The sequence below is a fragment of the Bos indicus x Bos taurus genome, chromosome 11 (genome assembly GCF_003369695.1).
Source record: "Bos indicus x Bos taurus breed Angus x Brahman F1 hybrid chromosome 11, Bos_hybrid_MaternalHap_v2.0, whole genome shotgun sequence".
In the NCBI taxonomy this organism is placed as follows: domain Eukaryota; kingdom Metazoa; phylum Chordata; class Mammalia; order Artiodactyla; family Bovidae; genus Bos; species Bos indicus x Bos taurus.
In genome coordinates, this window is record NC_040086.1 from 102,212,974 (window position 1) to 102,230,448 (window position 17,475).

General features: G+C 57.4%; 1 protein-coding gene and 1 long non-coding RNA gene across 5 annotated transcripts in view; both read right to left on the bottom strand.

Annotated features, from left to right (window-relative positions):
* RALGDS (ral guanine nucleotide dissociation stimulator) overlaps window positions 1-17,475 on the bottom strand; it is a 49,832-nt gene that overhangs the window by 24,536 nt on the left and 7,821 nt on the right. Inside the window, exon 1 of one of the 4 annotated variants that reach the window (XM_027556694.1) lies at window positions 9,401-9,517. The exons of the other annotated variants lie outside the window; for them this stretch is intronic. Within the exon in view, the coding sequence (XP_027412495.1) occupies window positions 9,401-9,502 (102 nt within the window). The 5' untranslated portion in view covers window positions 9,503-9,517. Of the gene's footprint in view, window positions 1-9,400; window positions 9,518-17,475 lie in introns of those variants that run through there. 4 annotated transcript variants of the gene reach the window in all.
* Window positions 4,983-8,052, bottom strand: LOC113901789. The gene is made up of 2 exons (XR_003513534.1): window positions 6,444-8,052; window positions 4,983-5,222 (listed from the first exon to the last, which is right to left on the bottom strand). It is a non-coding gene; the product is annotated as an uncharacterized LOC113901789 (long non-coding RNA).

Below are 17,475 nucleotides of genomic sequence, written 5' to 3' on the forward strand. Positions count from 1 at the left end.
GTGTGTGTGTGTGTGTGTGTGTGTGTGTGTGTGTGTGTGTGTGTGTGTGTGTGTTGCGGCTCCTGTTTGCGTCTTAGGGAAGAACATGTGTGTGCGTGTGTGTGTGTGTGTGTGTGTGTGTGCGTGTGTGTGTGTTGCGGCTCCAGATACACACCACAGTTCGGCCCTTTGTGCGGGCGCGGGTGCCGTGCACGGGTTGCGTAGGTGTGTGGGGTACGCGTTGACATGTGGCCAAGCAGTGGGTGTCCATCTGCGACAGACTCCAGTTAAGCCCCTCACTAGCTCTGTGACCTAAGACAAATTGCTTAACTTCTCTGAGCTTCAGGTTCTTCATCCAGGAAAGTCACAGCTGGTAATCGCTGTATGGCACGCTCTCAGCCAGGTGCCTCTACCTGGCTATGTGCTCCTGAGTCCTGGAGTCAGGACCGGGTCCTCCCTGCACCCCTGTATTTGGCCGTCCTGAGGGTAAGGATTATGACCAACCTAGACAGCATGTTAAAAAGCAGAGACATTACTTTGCAAACAAAGGTCCGTCTAGTCAAAATTATGGTTTTTCCAGTAGTCATGTATGGATGTGAGAGTTGGACTATAAAGAAAGCTGAGCACCAAAGAATTATTTTGAACTATGGTGTTGCAGAAGACTCTTGAGAGTCCCTTGGACAAGGAGATCAAACCAGTCCATCCTAAAGGAAATCAGTCCTGAATATTCATTGGAAGGACTGATGTTGAGGCTGAAACTGCAATACTTTGGCCACCTGAAAAGACCCTCATGCTGGGAAAAGTTGAAGGCAGAAGAAGGGGACGACAGAGGATGAGATGGTTGGATGACATAACCGAGGCAATGGACATGAGTTTGAGTAAACTCCAGGAGTTGGTGATGGACAGGGAGGCCTGGCATGCAGCAGTCCATGGGGTCGCAAAGAGTCGGACACGACTGAGTGACTGAATTGAACTGAGGGTCAGGGTGTGGTGCTGGGGGAAGGGCCTCTGCCAGGGCTATGTCAGCCCTAAGGCTACCCGGAGGAGGTACCGGCAGAAAGGAGATGGAGGAGGGGCAGTCAGGGGAGTAAGGGGGAAGAGTCCACACTCAGCATGACCAGCTTGGGTGTCCACATTCAAGAGTGAGGGGTCACGAGGGACTCAGGCCAGCCACGCACCTGCCACTAGCCTGGCTGGCTAGGACCCCTGGAAGCTTGAGTACTCGGGGTGTCCAGGTAGCCTGCCCTTGAGGATGCTGAGGGCTGGCTGGGGAGCCTCAGCTGCTCTTTCTAGAAACCAGTGAGAACGTCCCTCTGTTAGGTAGGTGAAGACTTCAGGCAGAACAAACAGCACTCCTGGCTAAGCCCAATTTGCATAGGGCAGGCCCAGGTGGAGGAAAAAACATAAAAGGAGGAGCCAAAGCGCTTTCTCTCGGACTCTCTCTCCCACGTGCACGCGCTCTTTTCTTAGATGTCACGCGAGTGTATGTTCCTCGGTTCTTTGTCTCGTCACAACAAAGATTTGGAGCAACGGACATTAAAGCCCTTGGCGTGTCACAGCTCTCGGGTCTTGGACAAACCCTGCTACAGCTCTTAGGCAAATCAGTGTTACAGCTCCATTTTATTTAGAAGATAGCAGGAGAAGCCAAGACTTGAAGAGAAGAGAATGGAGCAGTGCGTGGGGAGGGAGAGAGAGAGAGAGAAAGAGAGAGAGCGCACACGCACGCGGGGGAGAGTCCTTGAGAAAGCGCTTTGGCTCCTCCTTTTACTTGTTTTTCCTCCACCTGGGCCTGCCCTATGCAAATTGGGCTTAGCCAGAAGTGCTGTTTGTTCTGCCTGAAGTCTTCATTCTGGTCCTCGGACCTTCCTTTGACCTTCCTTGTCTTTTAGCCACCGCCATTTTGGACTCCTTTTCCCTATTCTACCTACCTAACACCTTCCTCACACCAACACACTGCCCAGGCCTGCCCTGCCTGGCCTCAGTTCTCAGCCCTCTCAGTGGTTGGTGGTCGCTGTCAGCAGCCCTGGCAATGCCACCCACCTCTCCAGAACTGGTTCCGTATCGCTGGGCCTCAGTTTCCCATCTGCAAAACGAGGGGGTGGGTCTGGACTCCTCACTCCATAAGCATATCTGGCTCACCCACCCTGAGCCCCACCGCAGGTATCCATGGACAGCGGGGACCCAGCCGCTCCCTCTGACCTGTGTGCCCACCAGATGTGCAGCCCACATCTGCAGCAGGTGCATGGTCCTCCCTCAAGCACAAGGAAGGCTTTGACAAAGACCCACGGAAGACAGCTTGAGGACTTCTATTAAAAACCTTCATGCCATGAAAAAGCATGCATATATGCATGACCGAATCCCTTTGCTGTACACTTCAGAAGTTAAGATAACATTGTAAATCAACTCTGCTTCAATAAAATAAAATTTTAGAAAACACTCATGCCCTTAGATTTGACAACCTCACTCTTAGGAAGTAACCTTGAGAAAGCGTTCAGAGTGGGGACGTGGATTTCCACGTACTGCTCTGGATGTATACTACTCTGCCAAAGGAATTACAGGCTACAGGGCCTCAGACAGTAAAGAATCCTCCTGCAATGCAGGAGCCGTAGGAGACACGGGTTTGATCCCTGGGTCGGGAGGATCCCCTGGAGAAGGGAACAGCAACCCACTCCAGTATTCTTACCTGGAGAATTCCATGGACAGAGGAGCCCAGCGGGCTACAGTCCATGAGGTCACAAAGAGTCGGACATGACTGAGAAACTAACACTTTCACTTTCAAGGGAATTCACTCAAACACTCTGCACAGGCTCAGACCCCACATGCCGTGACCCACCACAGGAGGACCATCACACAGGAAGTCGTTGTCCAGTCGCTCAGCTGTGTCCAACTCTTTGCAACCTCATGGACTGCAGCACGCCAGGCTTCCATGTCCTTCACCATCTCCCAGAGGGAGATGCTCAGCTGTGAAAGTGCAAGTGAAGTCGCTTCGTGGTGTCCAACACTTTGTGACCCCCTGCCAGGCTCCTCCGTCCATGGGATTTTCCAGGCAAGGATTACTGCAGTAGGTTTCCATTTCCTTCTCCAGGGGACCTTCCCGACCTAGGGATTGAACCGGGGTCTCCCACACTGCAGGCAGACTCTACCGTCTGAGCCACCAGGGAAGCCCACAAGTCAGAAACCCAGGATACAGCACATGCTTTCAGAAGCTGATGTTACACGTGTGCATATGACTACAGGGACCTACTTTGCCAAAGTAATGGTGGTTATCTCTGGGTAGTGCTACACATTTCTTAAGTCTCAGAATTTGCTAATTTTTCTAAAATATTTTAGTAATCACACATACATAATAATAAACACTGGGTTTTGTTTGTTTGCTGTTTTTGTTTTTAAAGCAAGATTTGGCTTGGGGCAGAGATCCCAAGAAGGCTGTCTAGGAAGCCCCAGGGGAGAGTGAGATGGGTAGGGCATGTATGTTCAGAGAGGAATGAGGCTCTCTAAGAGAAGTGAGGGGTGACCTCCAGGCTGGACACTGCCTCAGGCTAGAAACTTCTGAGTCAGTCTCTCAGAGCCTGGGGAACTAAGCACCTGACTGCACTCACTTTCTCTCTTCTGGGTTCCTTTTATCTCTTTTCTCCCAGGGAGGGGCCTGGCAAGCAAGCTTCTGCCCACTTTCCAACTGGGGAAGAGGCCCACAGAGGCCAAGTGACTTCTGAGTGCACCAGGCTCACCACCTCTCTGACTCTGAAGGTCAAGGGGACTGGGGTGAGGGGGCCCAAGCCGACTGGAGAGGTGAGAACAGGGCGCTCCATCACCACACCACACAGCAACACAGCCGGCGGGGCTGCCTCCCATCCCGCTACCCAGACAGCATCTGCTTGGAGGAGGTTGGGGGGTTGGTTTCCTCTGGTTGGTGTCTGTCTGATTAGTGTCTGTCCCCCTCCCTGCTTTGGGGGTCTCCTCCTGGGTCCTGAGAAGCTTGCTCACTGCTCCAGCTGGCTACACACACACACACACACACATACACACACACACGGTCCTAGTTCCCAGGGGTGCAGTGTAGTACAGAACCCAGCACCGAAACGCCTGGGTTTGAAGCCCAACTCCACTCCTTTCTTTGTGTGGCCCTCCCTTCTAGCCAATGCCCACCCCCACCCACCCTGCCCCCGCAAGTCATATGTGCCTGTATTTCCAAGGCACAGCTTTCTCCTGCTTAGCAAAGGGACAGCACAGGTAAAGCACCTCAACGGGGGCCGAGAAGGGACTCCCCTGGTGGTCCAGTGGCTGAAACTCTAAAACTCTGTGCTCCCGATGCAGGGGGCATGGGTTTGATCCCTGATCGCGGACCTGCCGCAACTAAGACCAATGTGGCCAAATAAATAAATATTAATAAAACCAAACCAGGGACTGAGAATCCCCGGGCACCTCTCCCCAGCCCCCAAGCACCTCGTCTCATGATGTTCCCTCAAAGCTGCCAGGGAGATGTCTTCCCAAGGGCAGAGCAGCCCTAAAGAGAGGGAACCAGCACTGCAGGGACCGCATGGAAGAGCCGCCCAGGAAAGTGCTCTTGCTGAAAACCTAACCTGAATCCAGCCAGGCCTCTGCACACAAGGACCACTGGCGGAAAGACAGGGCCAGAGGAACACGTTAAACACACACAGGGACGCACCCCACAAACTCCAGACTCGGGGAATCTTCGCAGGACAGACCACCCAGTTCCTTCAACAAATACGTTTCAGGGGAAAACGCAAGAGGGAAAACGTAGATTAAAATAAAGGTGGGACATGCAACCAAAGGCAACATGTGGATTCTGGACTGGGATTTGAACAGGGCAACTGTTTAAAAAAACAAACACACAACCACACACACAAGACAACCTAAGGAACAACTGGGATGATTTGAACACTACGGGGTATCTGTTTGAGCAAACTCTGGGAGACAGTGAAGGACAGGGAAGCCTGGCACGCTGCTGTCCACGGGGTCGCAAAGAATCGGACACGACTGAGTGACGGAACAACAGCTGGCTCTCTGATGATAGCTGACATCATTTTTTGGATGTGATCATGGGATTTCGGCTACTATTAGAGTAACCTATTGAAATACTGATGGACGGAGCTGTGTGTCTGAGGTCTGTGTCAACGTCGTCCGCGGTGGGGAAGGAGGGCCCATAGAGAAGCAGGAGAGCGGCCCCGCGGTGGGATGAGGAGAGCTGCGTGTCTTTATGCCATTTTCTCCACTTTTGTGTTCTGGGGAATTTTTCATAATAGACGTTAAGAAAGAAAAAGGACACAGTTTGTTTCGATTCATCCTCTAATGCTGCTGAGGCTCCATCAGCCCTGAAGGGAGAGCAGCAATCCCCAGACCTGGAGCCCTCCGCAGTGACCCCAACTCGCTTCACCACTTCCCATGCTCCTGAGGCTCTCAGAGCGTCCAGACAACATGATGGCCCAAGGCAGTGGGCAGAATCGGAATCACGAGGCTCAGATGGGGCTCGTGACCTCGGGCTAGTCTGAAATCGAAGCTCTGTTGACCCAGGCCCTTGGAGGGTCTGCCGGGAGGGAGACACCAAGCTATGTACAAAGTGCAGGGTTTTATGAATGGGGGTCGCTCCCTGCTTTCCTGCTCTGGCTCACAGCGCACCCCATCCTAGCCATCCCAGGGTCCCAACCTTTCCCTGGGGAGCAGGGGGTGCACCCGTCCCTCCCTGGAGATCACAAGGAGCCCTGGATAACATCGCTGTACAGACCGCTTCTGTAATCAGGATGCTCCCCGCACAGGAAGCCTAAAAGACAGGTTTTGAGCTGACAGCCAGGAAGAGAACCGGGCCAAACCTAGCCCACATGTGTTTTGGTTGGCGTACAAAGTGTTTTTCAATTTTTGAGCCAACAGTAAAAGGTCAGGTGACTTCATATAAAAGTCCCCATTTCTGGCTGCTCCCGTAACTCGGGACAATCCAGACACACCGGGTCTGTGTCCCCACGTGACAGGAGGCTGGGTGGGAGCTGACGGGCACTTGTCCTTTGCAGCCAGGCCTGTGCTCATGGGTTTGCCCCAGACCCCACTGGGCCTCCCATCACTCCCTGGTTCACAGGCCCCTCAGTAGCCGCCTTCGGTTTAAGAGAAAGGTGTGCTCAGGCCAAACCTCTGGGGCCCCTTTCCCTTCCCGCTATCATCCAATCACTGGAGCCCAGACATACAGCAGCCAGAGGGGTCTTGACCCTTCAAAGCTCGCCACCCCCAACCTCCACCTTCAGACAAAAGACCAACTGCTCGGTGTGAGCTCAGCTGGTATCTCTGGGGTCCTCTCTCACGATGCCCAGGGAGGCTCACACAGAAAGGCTGCAGTCCCCAGAGCCTCAAGCCATCCTCTCTCTGCCTGGGCCATGCTTCCCACTTTTTACCCACCCCTTTGCTTGGCACAAGGTCCCAGGGAATGGGGTTTGGGCCCAGGGTGCCACTCCAGGTACCTTGATGGCTCAGAGCAAGAACTGGCTAAAGGCCACATCCAGGTGACAAGGTTCTTGGCCATCACCTCCTCCAACTTCGGTCAAGGTGCCGGAGGGAGCTGGTGACCCAGTGAGGAACAGCAGTCAGGTACCCAGACTCAGTTTGAGCAAGATCCAGGAGTTGGTGATGGACAGGGAGGCTTGGCGTACCGCAGTCCATGGGGTCACAAAGAGTCAGACATGACTGACTGAACTGAACTGACCCAGACTCAGGTCAGGCTGTGGAAAACCTTTCATCTCTCACTGAGCGGGTGGAGGTCACCTGGTCTGTCTTTTCTGATCTATATTTAGAGTCTGGGGAGGTCATAGATGGGGTGTGGCCTGGCCAGGCTCCTCGATCGTTTCCCTGACCTGATGTCACCCTTCCTGGCTGCATGGGTCCTGGGGTGGCCCTCTGTGGGCAGGAGGTGACGCACCTGGGCTGAGTGTGGGAGCTGTTGGCACAGCGGGCCACCTCCTCCGCCCCTGGTTCCTGGGAACTTCCAGGGACGGCCTCCTCCTCAGGGCAACGGGGAGTCCCCAGGGGCTAGAGGCCAAGCTCGGAGACGGTCAGGAGGCGGGACACGAAGCTTCCAAACAACCAGGAGACCATCCGGGGTGGAGGGGTTTGACATCATTACCCCAAATCTCTGACCTCACTGGGCGTTGCTGTCCCAGCGTGAGCAGGACAAGATGAATCAATGCCCAGATCTGTGGCAACAGGACTTGGATTCTGGCATTCTGGACCAGCCATGAGTTGGCTCCCCGTCCTCCCCTGGAGAGGGGTGGGCACGGCCCCCCGACTCTGACTTTCAGGATGCTGGGGGTGGGGGGCACTCGAGACGAGCACACATGATGTCCAGGGTCTTACAGAGTGAGACCAAGGACCACTCTGATAACTGTCCTCCTCTCCCAGAGCGCTCAGGGCCCGACACCCCCAAAGGCCACCTGCCCAACAGGTGCCGGGCCCAAGGTGGAGGTGCAGGAGAGGAGAGAGGAAGAGAAACAGATGGGGGAGGGACTCCCCTGGGGCTCCATCGGTTAAGACTCCTTGATCCCAATGCAGGGGGCACGGGTTTGACCCCTGGTCGGCGAACTAAGATCCTGCATGCCGCATGGTGTGGCAAGGAAAAGGGGAGAGGACATAAACAGGAGGAAACGCGCGCTGAGACTTGCAACTGAGCCGGAAAAGTGAGAACAACAGAGAGCAATCGGAGAGGCAGGGTCTCGTCCCCTGAAAAGCCCATACTGACGCAGACTCCACACCCAGGGCGGAGGAGGGGGCCTGCAGGTTTGGGAAACTCTCTTAAAATGCAGAGCCCAGGTTTGTATTCGGGTCCCTGCTCTGCGCCTTCCTAGCTTCAGTTCCCTCTCCCAGAGCCTCAGTTTCTGCGTCAGGAGGATGGAGATAATAATAATAGTAAGAATAGTAATACCACCACCACTTGGCTCTCAGGGGAGCAGATGATAAAACAGTGCACAGAGGCTTTGTGATCGGAGAAGAATCACTCGAACAGGAGCCGCTAAGACAATCCCCAGCCACGCCACCCCGCCCAGGCGGGAGCAGGTAGACAGGCAGCCAGCCTGGTGGGTACACACGGGTACCAGTGGCGACCAAGCCTCGCCCCCACCCCGCCCCCCACCCAGCCGCCTCGCTCACATCCACAATGGGAGATGGAGCCTCTCCAGGCAATTTCCAGCCAAACTCCTTCAACCAGTTCTGATGGGAGGGGAGGAAGTCGAGGGCCCGGCCATGGCCTAGAAGCACCTGTTGCCCTGGAAACTCACCTCAGTGGCGGGTGCCGGCAGAGGCGTCTTCGGCCAAGATGTGGGGCTCTGGAGGGCAGCGTGGCGGGCGACGGCCCACCTCCTGGCAGTCACCACAGAGACACAGGCGAGGAACACCCAGCCCTTCCTGCCCCTGGGCTCGGCGGGCCTGGTTTGCCGGGCCATCACGGGGAGGCAGGTGGGCCTGGGATGGGCTCCCGGGGAGGCCCTCTGCCAGTCTGCCTGCCTGTCCGCTGGCCCCAGTGGAGTCAGGCTCCCGAGTGCCTAGGCCTGATGTCACCCGCGTGGCTGTCATACCTGCTCCTGTGACAAGCAGGGCCAGGAATTCCTGCTCCTACCAGGCTGAGGTCCAGCCAAGGGTGGGTGGACTGTCCCAAGCCCGGCCAGTAGTTCCAGCTCAGATCTGCTGTCTTGGGGGGAGGGCCCAGCTGTGTCCCCAACACCCTGAGGCCCTGTCCTCACTCCCCTGCCTGGGAGAAAAAATCACCACCCAGGGACAAGTCACAGAGATCAAAACAGCTCAGCCAGTGGAGCCACCAGCCAGGAGTGAGTCCAGCCAGGTGCTGTGGGGCACAGGAGACCCGCCTGACCCCCTCCGTTTCCTCTTAAGCCACTGTCTCATTTTGGAAGCCTTCCCCATCACTCAGCCCTCAGAACTCCTCCACGTCTGCCACCTAGACATGGGATTTAATTTTAAACGGCCGGGACCAACCTAGGGTTAGCAACTGTTTATTTTGCCAAGTAGGGCAGTTTAAAAAAAAAAAAAACTGTCACCATCATCATTATCATCATTTCAGAAAAGATCCCCCAAAAGTAACTAAGAGGGCATACGATCAAAAAAAACTGACGGTCACTAAATGAATATATTTGACTTTAAGGCAAACGCATGACCTTGTCTCCATTTCTCTCATTTCACCGCAGACCAGACACTGAAACCCGAGTTGAGTCCAACATACCCATTTGACAAATGGAAAAACTGAGGCCGCAGGGAGCAGGGACTTGCCCAAGATGTCACAGGGAGAGTCCGGGTCCTGTGTCTGTGCGCACCTCTGCAGAGCCCACATACGTAGCCTCCCTGCCTCAGCGTTCAGAGCTCAGATCCCCACACCTAAAGATGCCAGGGTGACCCAAAGGCTGGGCTGCCTCCTTACCCTTCTTGGGCCCTGGCAGGCGGCCGGCTGGGCACACAGGATCGTGGGGACCGAGAGGAGAGGAGGGTGGACCGGGGCTCCGGAGCCAGCCCGCAGGCACATCAGGCCCCCGGTTCCTGGAGGAGAGGCAGGGGCCGAGCCTGACGGCCTGGCGCAAAGCCCTGCTTCTCCAAGCTAGCTAGCATTTCACATCCTCTTCCGGTGGCTTTGGGGGCGCAGGGGACCCAGCAGAGGAGGCCGCTCAGAGCCGGGGAACCGAGACCTAGTTCCTGCCCCCGCCTGACACTGCCTTCCTCTGGGACAGGCACGTTCCTCTTCTCTCTGAGCCTCACTGTTTCTGATCCGTTATGGGAGGGGGTGTGGTATACAGAGGTTTTCAAATTATAGTTTCACATAACCCAACCACTGCCCCCACACTGCTGGGGCAGGAGAATTTCTTTCATGGCAGGAAGGATGCCCTGGATGGGGCAGCCTCTGCAGCGGGGCTTCTCTAGGGCAGAGGCCCCCAACTTTTTGGTATGAGGGACTGATTTCGTGGAAGACAGTTTGTCCATGGACTGGGGGTGAGGGGGATGGTTTGGGGATGATTCAACGGTGGTACATTTACTGTGCACTTTATTTCTAACCCGATGCCGCCGCTGATCTGATGGGAGGTACTGGTCCACAGCCCGGAGGCTGGGGACCTCTGCTCTAGGGAATGTGGGTGGGCATCTGGAGGTGGGTGGGCTGAGGGGCAGGGGGTTCCAGGTGGACCCTGAGGCAGCAGCCTTCCTGCCCCCCACACACCCTCCCTCATGCCTGCACCCAGTATGTGTCTCCCGCACTAAAACTCCTCCAAAGGCTTCTGTCCAACCCACAAAAGAATTCAGAGTCCTTGCTGTCCCTGCCTCCAGGCTCCTCTGAGTCAGCCCTGACCACCGCCCCAAGCTCACCTCCCCTCCGGCCCCCTGCTCCTTCTCCCCAGCTGCCTTGGCCCTACTGCACACAGAGACACTTAATCTGGACCTTTGAGAAACAGCAGAGGTGACTGGGCTCTCTGTTAGCAGCTCTGGAACTCTGCGCCAGCGACTTAGTGGCCTTGGATTCCTCATCTGTCAAATGAGCACAAGGACACTGCCGGATTCGACAAGAACTCAGCACAGGCCTGGTTTCTGGGCGGCACTCTGATCGTCTCCCATGGTCATGTGCCTGCCCCAGGGCCTGGCACTTGACACACACTCAGTGGATGTTGGCGGAGATTAGCCCTGCACTGGGGATGGCGTGGCCTGGCTCTTCCTCCAAGAGCAAGCTCCAAAGGACACTCTGAGGCCTGTTGGGTGCTCGGCATGCAGCCCTACAACCGGGTCCCAGGGGATAACTTGGAAATGTTTGTCATCTAAAAGCAGCAAGCATGCACTGGCCACCGCAAGGCAGCCCTGGTCCCGCAAAGGTGAGGCCAAGAGGGCTGGCAGATATGGTCTGATCTACCTTCCTGAGGACAGGCTGGCATAGCAGGGCTCCCCTGAGTGCTCAATCTTGTTGGGGAGAAGCCCTGGGCAGGCCCCAGCAGGACCTGGGTGAGGTGGGGGACAGCCCTGGGCTTGGGGGGGGGCCCTAGGAGGACCCCACCCTTGGCCTCTCTTTGCCATGTTGCCAGTTGACTGGTTGTATGATCTCGGGCATCCCTTGTGGTTTGACTGCCCTGGACGTGGACCAGTGAGCTCTCCCCAGCCTTTGGGACAGTGGATGAAAAAGGAGACCCGGGCTCAGTGCCTGTGGCAGGGATCAGTGGGCAGTGTGGGGACCAACAAGCCTTTCCAATTGTGTGGACACATTTGGGGGTGAGGGGGAGAGCTTCCAGAGGCCCTTGAGGAAGTGGGGGTGGGGTTACAGGAACCAACAGGGAACCAGGCTGCCCAGTGAGGTGTGCCTGTGTGTTCATGCCTTAGATTCGACAGGCATTTATTGAGCGTTTTCCCTGGTACCAAGCTCCGTGCCAACTGGCACGTCTACCACCCATGGCTCCTGAGCGCTCTTCTCCAACGACCCCAACCTTCTGCACAGGTCAACCTGGCTTCGGAGCCATTTAGGCCATTCCTCTGCTAGCTAGACCAGGCCCAGGCAGGGCTGCTGCAGAGCAGTGGGCCCCGAGCCGCTGGGAAGGCCGAGGGCCTGAGTCACAGGCTGGGGGCAGGACAGGACCAGCTGCAGGCAAGAAAGGCCAGAGCCCCGAGGAGGCGGGGCCTGGGCGGGGCGGGGCCTGGGGCGGACCCCGCCCACCCCACCTCCCAGACCCGCCCACCCCACCTCCCACCCGCGTCGGGGGACGGCAGAAGCGCCTTTGTTCCCTGCCGGCCTTGTGTCACCACATGGCCCACCCCATCACTGTCACGGCCTGGAACGGAGACGGGACATGGATGGCCAGGGCTCTGGGGCTGGGACGGTTAGGGACGCTCCACTTGCAACACCGGCGGCCCGCCCAACACTTTTCTCCACCTCCATCCCCGTGCTCCTACCGTGCATGGAGCTCCGGGTGGGTGCGGCTTCGGGGGGACATTTACAGCAGCCCTGAGATGCTAACCTGCCTCCCACACTTGTCCCAGGATACCGTGGGCACGTGACCTGCCGTTAGCGCTCTGCCCACGATGCAGGTGGCCCCAGAATAAGGCACCTGGCCAGCCACACACGGAGCTCAGACCGACAAAACCCCACTGGTGGACACACGTGTACGCACAGACATGCGCCCTGAATTCCGCTCTTGGCGGGGGCAGGGATTCCAGGGTTCTGGGGCGGGGGTCCTGCTGCCTCCAGCATCTGGGCATCCCCTCCAGGCTCAGGGCGGGGGTGGGGGCAGGGTGCAGGCCTCGGTGTGAAGCGCACTGTTTATAAACACTGCTGGGCTGTCGCTAGGCGCTGTGACTCAGAGCCAGAGTGGTGACTCCTCTTCAGGCTGTTTGCTCAGCACAACATCCTGTCCAGGAAGCAGACAGAAGAGGCCCGGGGCCAGGTTTTCACTCCTCTTTCCTGCAGGCTCCTGACCTGACTCAGGGTCCTGCTGGGGGTGGGAGACAGCCCCAGTTCTCCTCCCTCTCGTTTCAGGGAACCCGAGGCCCATCATCAAGTCACTCAACACACGGTCACCACCGGCCTGGCTCTGCAAGGTAGGGGTGACGCTGTGGCCATGCACGCCACTGACCCAGCCCCCCAAACCGGGAAAGGGGCTGTAGTCTGGGGCGGGGGTTCCCTCCAGGCAAACGCCCACATTGAGAAGCCTTGCAGGCAGAAGCAGCTACTGACGTCCCCCCAGTCCCAGCCGCAACCCCAGAACCCAGCTTTGCCCTGTCCCTGGTGCTCCTCGGTGGGACAAAGCACCTCTGCACTCAGCATTTGTGAAACAGATGAAGCCGCTGTAATTATACTCTGTTGTAAAACTGAGACAGTTGAGGCCCAGAGAGGGCAAACAAGTTGCCTGCGGCTACACAGCGGGTCAGTGCCATGCCCAGGGCTATGCCTGGGCCTGTCAGGTCCCAGGGCAGCCTGCTTTCCTCTGCTCAGTTCTGGGTTAAAGTGGATTTGTTCCTGGCAGCACAAGTCCAGCTTGGCGCTGCTGGGTCCCTGTCAGCAGGGACCTTGTATGATAGTCCTTGTATGATGTATGAAGGTGGTTGGTCCCTTGTATGATGTCCAGCTTCATGTCCCTGTCTGCCTCCCCAACACCCAACTCAGAGCCTAAGCCGGAGTCAGGGGTCCACCCCCCTCCCCCTTATCTCTGCTGTTCACTGATGTGCCAGTGTGGGCATCGTTTAACAGTAACAATGTAGGAGGCAGGTTTGCAGGTGAGCAGCTTGGGGCCAGAAGCTCAGAGACAGCACCAGACTCACCCAAAGCCACACAGCAGGCTGGCTTTTGAGGCTGGTGTTCCCAAACTGCTCCCAGCTTCTTCTAAGAGCTGAGGACGATTCTGCTCTTATTTCCACGGGCAGGGGTTCCTCTTTAGAGGACGACCATCAGGGGCCAGAGCCTCAGAGTGACTTGTACGAAAGGTCACATGCCTTAATGGGGAAGCTCCGCCCCCTCTCCCAGGCTGGGGAGAAGTAGGGGCCGGTCAGAGCGGCAGAGCCCTAGCAAGAAAGGCAGGGGAAAGTCAAAGTCGTCCAGTCCGACCCTGGGACCCCGTGAGCTACACAGTCCATGGGATTCTCCAGGCCAGAAGACTGGTGTGAGAAGCCTATCCCTTCAGCGGACCTTCCTGACCCAGGAACTGAACCGGGGCCTCCCTTATTGCAGGCAAATTCTTTACCAGCTGAGCCACCAGGACCGCAGAGGGGGCGGTGCTTATTTTGGCAGCTGAGGCTTGGCCCCGCCCCAGGCAAGACAGTAACCCCAAGGTCAGCTACTCTGATTACTGATTCACCCACCGCAGGGCTCCCCTGCTCCGGCTGCCCATCTGCTGGCTCCTTTAACCAGCCCACTGAGTCACACAAGTTGCCAAGAAGCCAAGAATCTGAGAATCCGGGCCTTGCCCCAGCCGCTCCCACTGGCTTTGTGCCCAGCAGGATCTAGCCGGGGCTCTTCCCTAGTGGCTCAGACAGTAAAGAACCCGCCTGACAATGCAGGAGACTGGGGTTTGATCCCGGGCTTGGGAAGATCCCCTGGAGACGGGAATGGCAATGCACTCCAGTATTTTTGCCTGGAGAATCCCATGGCAGAGGAGCCTGAAGGTTAACGTCCATGGGGTTGCAGAGTCGGACACGACCTAGTGACCGAACAACAATGGGACTGTAGAGCTGCAACTCTGAATAAGGATGAGCTAAGAAAGTAACATTAATAAAATGTCAACAAAAGAACCATCCACTGTGGGATTGGTTTGTGTCCCCCAACTCAGTGGGGCTCTAGCTCAATCTGCCCTGTTCGCCCCTCATGCCCAAGTGGCTGGAATGATGCCCGCCCCAGTCGATCGGTAGATGGATGACTATGTCACTCACACACGCACGCACACACCATCACAGGAGCACAAAAGATACTGGTGTTATGAGCATTTTTTAGTTCTTCTCTTTTTTAAAAAATTGGAACAGGGGTGAGCTCCTTGAGAGCAGGGACTCTGATCCCCTGACGTATCGACGCCTAGAACGGTCCCCTGGCACACTGTGGGCTCTCAAGAAACACTCCCTGGTCCAGGTGGCTCCTCCTCCAGCTTCCAAGTTCCAGGACTTACAAATATTCAATAGCTCGGGGCCACCTACTTTGTTCTGGGAAGATGACCAGGAAAGCTTCCTGGAAGAGGCAGCAAGGCAGGAGAGGCACATGATGGACGGTAAAGCAAAAGGGCAAGTCCCTGTCTGCCAACCTATCACTAAAATGCTTTCCAGAGAACGCAGCTGGGGGCAGAGATGAGAGGCAGGGCCGGTCAGGGGAGTCAGAACAGCAGGTTAGCCAGGTTTTCCAGGAAACAGGGGCCTAGAGGTTCCCAGAAGCCCGCCTGCCTGGGGATGTCGGTCGGGGGAGGTGGGCAGTCAGTTCGGCTCTGGTTCAATCCGGGGATTTTTTCCTCCTTCCTGAATTCCCTGCTCAGTAATGATTCTTGGGGAATGGAACTCTGCTCACCCGCTACACAGAGTTTGCTTTGCAGTGGTCTGACCACTAAGAAGCCCCTTCCCGAAGGGAAGCCAGGCCTGCGGGGCAGGGAGCTGAGCCCACAGTCAGGCCCCTGTGCCCAGTGCAGCCTGGTCACTTGGGAGCTTCAGGGCCAGGGGAGGCAGGACAAATGGGCTCTTGTGGTGAGAAGGCTGCCTGCCGTGCCAGGGACACTGCGTGCCCGGTGCCACCACCCACCCCGCCACCCGCCTGCGGGGGGCCAGGGCTGCCCTTTCAGAGGGGATCTCCTGAGCTGTCCTGGCCTCTGGAAAGGACCTGGAGCTCCAGATGGCTGCCAGGAGGTGGTGGGGGGTGCCTGCTGTCCTCCTTCCCACACTTCTTCTCCAGCAACGGAGTTCCTGCCGGCCGTGGGGGTGGCGGGGTGAAGATGCCTTGGGTTTCCAGGTTCTGGGGCTGAGCTGCACATCCTCTGTCCCACCCTCCTGCCACCCACAGTCCCTCTGCCCAGCCCTGGACTTTGCTCCTTCCTTGGTGTCTCCCACAGAAGGCAAGACGCCAGGGCCTCCCCTCTCGGCCTCCGCCTGCTCATACCTGGGACTGGCGAGAGGGCGCCAAGGCACCAGGTAGCCTCCCCTGCCGGGGGACTCTCCACAAGCTGGACAGGTCTCCGTGCAACTGTCAGGCGAGAGCACACCAGTGTGAGCCGGGTGTGCACCAAGCACCTTAGAGCCCCGTGAGCTGGTAAGCTCGCCTACCCGTTTAAAGATGAGAGGCTGGGGGGTCCGGGCATGAACACTCAGGCCTCCTCACGGTCAAGGCTCGGGCCTGGAGCTTTGAACAAACAAGATGCCTGCACACGTGTGCACGCGCTTTCACAATGCACGCTCTCCCTTCCCCAGGCACCTGTCGTGTGTCTGCACACGTCCTTTCACACACGTGCTCGCTCAGCCACCACCAGGTTGACACATGGTCACATATTCACTCAGAGGCTGGGGAGGCTCCCAAGATACACGTGTGCAGGACGGCACACCTAGGCCCAGGACCCTCGCCCTGCTGGGTGCCCTACTGGCGGACGCCACCACCCCGTGTCCCCAGGCCTGGAAAGCACACTTCCTCGGGGACGCTCCAAGCCCGCTCCTGGCAGGGTGAGTGAGAGGGGAAGGAGGCCTGACCCTGTGCAGGGATTTCCTGGACCCAAGGGGCTGTGGAGGAAACTGCTCTTGAAATCCTGGAGAACTGCCATCATCTGCTGCCAGTCCAGCCCTTCCACACCTGGCAGTGCCCACCTGCCAGATCCGGAGCCAGACAGGGCCTCAGGCCAGGTGGACTGCCTCGCCCTTGAACTTCAACTCCCAGTAACCAGAAGGTCAAAGGGCAACCTCCTGGTCAGCACACCTTGTGATAGGGTGGGATGGTGGAGTGCTGGAGGTCAGGGGCCTGGAGCACCAGCCTCAGGGAGGAAGGCCATCTCACCGTATGGTCTGGGCAACTGTCTCAACTTCTCGGGGCCCCTGTTTCCCCACCTGGAAATATGAGTGGATTCAAGTCGGGGGCCCTGCCTCTAGCTCCTCGGGGGCAGTCACGGCTTGTTCACACAGCCGATGGGCCACCTGGCCACCTGCCTTCCTGGAGGGGAAAAGACATCTCCTGCCACGGGCAGGCTTCCCAGGTGGCGCTAGTGGTAAAGAACCCACCTGCCAACGCAGGAGACATAAGAGATGCAGGTTCAATCCCTGGGTGGGGAAGATCTCCTGGACGAGGAAATGGCAACCCACTCCAGTATTCTTGCCTGGGGAATCCCATGGACAGAGGAGTTGGCGGGCTACAGTCCCCAAGTTCGCAAAGAGTCGAACACGACGGAAGCGACTGAACACGCGCATGCACGGCACCTGTAGAGGGCTTGCCTGTGCCCGGGCCAGGGGCTTCACACACCCTGACCTCCAGGAGTCCACAGGTGAGGCTGCCAAGACACCTAAGAGTGGAGGGACCCACCTGTCTGGATGCTGCAAACCCTAGCCAGGCTCCCTGGTTCTTGCCTCCTCCTGGAGGACGCAGCAAGGCAGGAGAGGCGCATGAGGGATGGTAAAAGCAGAAGGGCAAGGCCCCGTCTGCCAACCTGTCCCTAAAATGCTTTCCAGAGAACGCAGCTGGGAGCGGAGACGGGAGGCAGGGCCGGTCAGGGGAGTTGGAGCAGCGGGTCAGCCAGGTTTTCCGGGAAATAGGGGCCTCGAGGTTCCCAGAAGCCCGCCTACCTGGGGACGTCGCTCGGGAAAGGCAGCCTTCCAGGGCCTGAGTCTCCCCAACCCAGACTTCTCTCTCCCTTCTGACCTCTAGACAGCCTTACCTCCCAATGCCCGGGGGAGCCAGGGCCTCCCTGATAGATGGCGATGGGGATGGTTGGGGCTGGGCTCCCCCACCCTTTGCCACAGCCCAGACAGATGGGAGTGGACCCGGGCAAGAATCTCCCTGGAATGGAGTCAGGCGCTGGCAGCCCCAGGGCT